This window comes from Olea europaea, chromosome 18 (genome assembly GCF_002742605.1).
Source record: "Olea europaea var. sylvestris chromosome 18, O_europaea_v1, whole genome shotgun sequence".
NCBI classification, from domain to species: domain Eukaryota; kingdom Viridiplantae; phylum Streptophyta; class Magnoliopsida; order Lamiales; family Oleaceae; genus Olea; species Olea europaea.
In genome coordinates this window covers 359723-365135 of record NC_036254.1, presented here as the reverse complement: position 1 = coordinate 365135, position 5413 = coordinate 359723, and the positions used below count along the sequence as shown (strand labels likewise).

Here is a 5413-nt window from a genome sequence, read left to right as displayed (position 1 = left end):
TTTTAACCCCCCCCCCCCCCCCCACCACCCCAAAAGGCCATTTATTTGAATTTAGTTTCAAGTTTTTCCTATGAAAATTGTATAATTGACTAATAATAGTAATTATTAAATATATATAGCTTCATTTGGTAGCAAATTTTCATCCCAAAAAATTAATTTTTTGACCGTTATTTTATTATTCCAGCCGTCATTTTTTACGTTTTCACTCACAGGTGGGATTCACTTTTCCCTCTAACAGTCAAAAAATTAATTGTCATAATTACTACCAAACAGGCCCATAGTATTTTATAATTTTAAATGTTTGGTATGTTTAATTATTAAATGATTTATAAATTGATTAAAAATTAAAAAGAGTATTTTTTAAAAAAAAAAGTTTTTTACGCTTAGAATTTGGCTTCTAGGCCTAGTCATGCTTTACTTTTTAATCAATTCTCATAATTACTACCAAACAGGCACATAGTATTTTATGATTTCAGATATTTGGTATGTTTAATTATTAAATGATTTATAAATTGATTAAAAATTAAAAATAATATTTTAAAAAAAAAGTTTTTTACGCTTAAGATTCGTAAAGCTTAAAATTTGGCCTCTAGGCCTAGTCATGCTTTACGTTTTTTAGAAAGCTGGATTTATGTACTCTCATTAAACATTTAATATTTGGCACAACGTGACATAACATAAACGTATCAAGACATTATTTCTTTCCTTCCCCTTACCACCAATTTCAGAAGACACGCTAAAGAAAAAAATGCTGTTTCGAAATACATTAATTTTAAGACAATTTCTTTGGTTACATAACAAGTAACCATGAAAACTGAATCATTAACAAAGTACAAGGAATACCTGGAATGTCGACTGAATAACATACACATTGGGATATATTTTACAAAGGTCATGCTGGCCAAGCTTTGTGCGAATATGTTGGACAATCAAATCAATTGCAACATGATTGTCGCCTCCCCGGGGTATAATAACATCAGCATGTTTCTTTGATGGCAGAACAAAATCCTCAAAAGCAGGCTTGACAAACTTTGCATACTGCAGACCAAACCACAGCACTCACCATAAAACATATGCTATAAGGTGTCTGAAAGTATAAAGGAAATAATCTAGATGCATCTCAAGCAGAAAAATCAAAAGTTGACTTACCCTTCATAAGGTCTACCAACTGTAACGAAGAAGAATCATAACAAAGAATGTATGAAAACCTCTATTCAAATATAAACTAGAAGATGATGCAAAAGTGTAGAGTTCTTTATCCATGTTTTTAAGTACACTGAAAATAAATTGAACATCAATTGGGGATATTACATAAACAACAAAACTGCCCTGATGCATTGAACAACCAGAAAGATCCAGATCTCCATGATGTGTGGATGCACTGCTTAAGATCCCTGGAGGGAAAGGTGGGGATTTCATGAAAGAAAAAGCTTACCTGTTCAAGAACTGAACTTATGTCCCTTCCTCTCTCGACTGTATCACGCCGTATTCTACGAGCAAGCCTCACATCAGCATCTAAAATCAATCAATCGTGTTTCAGTATAAGAAATTGAGAAAAGGGGGAGAAGAGATGACTACTCATTAATATGATATGCAATAAAATGAGAAGCCTCTCTAAGAAGACGAGATTCAATCAGAGTCATAAATTAGAAATTTAGACCACGTGATATATACCAGCAGAAACCAAAAAATACTCTAAAATTGCTTTGATGGTAGTTAATTTTTGAGTCCTACTCTATCTCACTCAAAGGAATTAGAAGCTTCAAGGTAGTTCGGCCATGTCATTTATGGAGATGGCCCTTGAACAGTTACACTGCTGAGTTAGAATATATCTATTGTTTCAACTAATAGTTTATAATACAGTACTCAACATTATTATTGTAATAGACTTCAACTAACCCATGTTCAAATTCAGATCATAGTTTATTTTTCATAAAAAAATAAATAAATAAATAATTCCTCCATAAAGTAAAACTCATCAACACCTGAACTTCCTAAATATCCATCACGCCAAGAATATCCCACCAAAGAACAAGCAAACCACTCGCTCCAACCCCTTTCCTTCCAATTGCTTCTCCACCCCAAACTAAACCACACTATCATGCCATGGTGCCAAAATTATAACATGCAAAACCACAGACCACGAATCTGAGGTCTCTTCATACTGCAAACATCGTTATAATATCCGATCTCGATCACTATTACGAATCTCGGAACAAGATTTGTGGTTTCTCTTTTTCTCATTTTAAAGAAACATGAACTTATTATGGGGCACGCTAATGCCTAACTTCAACTTCATATGAAATATAACAAGATAAAATAAGTTGCAATAATACACAACTACGAAGGTCGACCTGTGTCAACAAAAATCTTCATGTTCATCAAATTCCGCACACGTTGATCGTGGAAGACAAGGATCCCCTCCAAAATGATTACATCAGAGGCATTCACCTAACAAAGTTTTTGTGTCAATATTTTGGATAGCTATTGAATTGGGATTCAGCAGAGCAGAAGCAATAACAACAATAGCAGCCCAACAGTACTATTTCCCACATATCTTCCCCTTTCTTTTCCCCAAAGAAAGCCACAACTCAGAACATATAGAATGATCACAAGCCTGAGATTTTCTTAAGCAAAATTCAATCGGCACAAGGACATAAAAGAACATTGATTAGAAAGTAACTATCAATAGCATCTCTCTTTTTTTCATTCACAATTTCTTAAAGATTCCAAAACCGCAAAGGTAGCTAAACAAGTCCTCTTTCCTAACAAGTCTCACAAGCACGCCACACTAATTGTGTTTCAGAATCCAGTTCATGCTATTCAAAAGATTTCAAGATGATTAACAATTTCAAGAGATCTTCGTCACAGTAGACACTCATTTGTCCATTATTTATCTTTCCTAGGAATTAAATTGGCACAATACAGCGAATGTGAAAAAGATTTATAGACTCCTCATTTAGATTCTAATTAATAATATGAAACAAGAAATATAAAATTTATAACTCCAAAATGTGACCTGTCGGAAGCTATCTTTAGACCGTTGATGTGTTTTAAAATCATACATTGGGACATGTACAGAATGCCCACTCTTGAGCTCATTAACACAATCAAGTAACTGCTCTGTGTCAAAAGCATCTGCAACAGATCATTTCATGTTGGTTAGCATAAAAATATAATTTTTTTTCCATGAATGCCAATAGCAGAAAAGCTGAAACAAACAGCATGATTGAGAGACTGGATGCTAAGTTACCTGGATGATCAAAGTTATATTCATGAACTCGTTCCAACTCTTCAGGAGTCAAGCCACGATAGAAAGAATCCTACACAAGTACCAGAGTAAGAATAACGAGATTTTGCACAGAAATGTTCATATGGAAAGAACAGGACAACTAAATTCTTACCAACACATTGTATAATTCCTATGATGCAGTTGAAGAAAAATACAGAAGATACACATGATTAGAGCATATAACCAATTTCAAAACTGCATGCATTTCTTAATCCCAGTCCTGCCCCTAGGACGGAGCAGCCAATCATTATCCATGAATACCTAAGGTAAAATTCATTGCAAAGCTTTAATATATGATGCTTAACAACATTCAAGCAACCACATTATGTTATTTTTAACAGCATTCGGGAAATGTGTAATCCCCTGCTTTAACATCTAATTGTTATCAGGTGATGCAATCCCAGGGGAATGAAAAAATTGCATATATATATATATATATATATATATATATATAAAAGAATGAATGAAAGAAAATTAAAAACACCCACCACCAGCACAAACCTGGTTAACAAGAACGACACGATGATCGTGAAGCTGTTGAATAATCATGTCACAGACCGTTGTCTTCCCGGATGCCGTACCACCCGAAACGCCTACTCCACCACACACACACACACAAAATAATAATAATAATAATAATAATAATAATAATAATAATAATAATAATAATAATAAATAAATGAAATTCAACGAGAAAGGGCAACCTCAGATTTTCGAGTATCGAATTATGAGAAAATAAAGAAAAACTAGACTAAGCTGACGGCCAGCAACCTAAAAACCCACCGCTTATCAGGTCGGGTTTGTTCAAAGAGGAAGGACTAGTGTGAATGTCATGATAATCAAATTACCTATAACGAAGGGCTGCTTGATGACAGAAGAATCGACAAGGGGAGTGGAAAAAGAGGGAGTAGTAGGAGTGGAGGAAGAACGAGAAGTAGATGAGCTCGGTGCGGCGGACATAAGGCTGTCGAGGCGGAGGCCGGAGAAGTGTGGACCCGACGCGGCCTCCATCACGTAATCGATTTCCTTCGTCTCCGCCGGCATTGTCTCCGTCTCAGCACAGATTTGAGTTAAACGGAATTGTTTAGCTGTGGGTTAGGTATTTAAATATAGTTTTACAACAGAAATCGCGTGTTTAATTTATAGTAGGAATCCTTTCGACTGTTGGCGTCCTTTACAGGCTGAGAATTTTTATCCAAGAATGTGATGTGCCTACTGATTCGCCTAATAATGAATGTGATCGTAACCCCAATTATAAATAAATCTATTTGAAAATTTCAATTTTATTACCAAATACGGCTGATTTCACAATGACTAATTAATTAATTCGAGCACGTTCTTTTGTTTATATCTTATTTTAATTGATAAGGCTGTTAGGAGTGGCACGACTCGTTTTGAATGGAATTAGATTTATTTTTTTCATACCATAAACTATTTGTATTTCATAGTCCCGTTTGGCCTCCATTAAATTACATTTCATTTTTCTCTCTCCTATTTTCAACCACACAATCTTCCATAAAACAATATTACAATTAAATTGAAAATTTTTCCCTCTTTTTCCACCACACATTTTTCAAAAAAATATTATTCCTCTCAGTTTCATTATCAAGAAATGGAGGCCAAACGGGGCATAATTGACATGGGAGTCACCCAATTGCTTCTCTTACTTCCAATTTTATGGTGCAGAGTCCAAGACGGTTCGTTATCCATGACGAATTTCGTACAGTAAATTATTTTTAAAAACAATGAAGTCTTGTTTGTCTTCTTTATGTTAATGAATTATAATTCTAAACTAGAATTCTAAATGGACAAATATTTTTTAAAATACTGTTGAAATTGAACCAAAAATAAGTGGTTGCATTAAAAAAAATTGTTGGAGATTTTTTATTGCTGTGTCTCAACTTTGTAGAGTTGGCAACGGTTCGATTCAGGGTCGGTTTGACTAAAACTATCACCTAGACACCAATTTTTTGGTCATACCGTAGCAACGTAAGTTGGTTCGATTCGTATCCCGGTTCCGCTCGATTCGAACGGTTAATAACCAAGAAAATAAATTATTTTTTATGAGTCCAACCGTCAAATTGAAAAAAAAAAAAAAAAAAAAAAAAAAAAAAAAAATTT

The 5413-nt window shown here is 34.2% G+C and overlaps 1 protein-coding gene across 5 annotated transcripts in view; it reads right to left on the bottom strand.

The window, feature by feature from the left end:
• The window catches only part of LOC111367042 (uridine kinase-like protein 1, chloroplastic), a 12771-nt gene extending 8239 nt beyond the window's left edge, over positions 1-4532 (bottom strand). For 2 of the 5 annotated variants that reach the window (XR_002697710.1, XM_022987729.1), the window contains exons 1-7: positions 4141-4532; positions 3794-3885; positions 3254-3323; positions 3020-3138; positions 2355-2451; positions 1436-1515; positions 844-1038 (exon numbers count right to left, since the gene is read on the bottom strand). Coding sequence is in view for 4 of the 5 variants with exons in the window: in XM_022987729.1 (XP_022843497.1) it covers positions 844-1038; positions 1436-1515; positions 2355-2451; positions 3020-3138; positions 3254-3323; positions 3794-3885; positions 4141-4336 (849 nt within the window). In the remaining variant the exon portion in view is untranslated. Of the gene's footprint in view, positions 1-843; positions 1039-1435; positions 1516-2354; positions 2452-3019; positions 3139-3253; positions 3324-3793; positions 3886-4075 lie in introns of all 5 variants that reach the window. The other 3 variants (XM_022987727.1, XM_022987728.1, XM_022987730.1) reach the window with 3 other exon arrangements.
• Between the last annotated feature and the right edge of the window lie 881 nt (positions 4533-5413).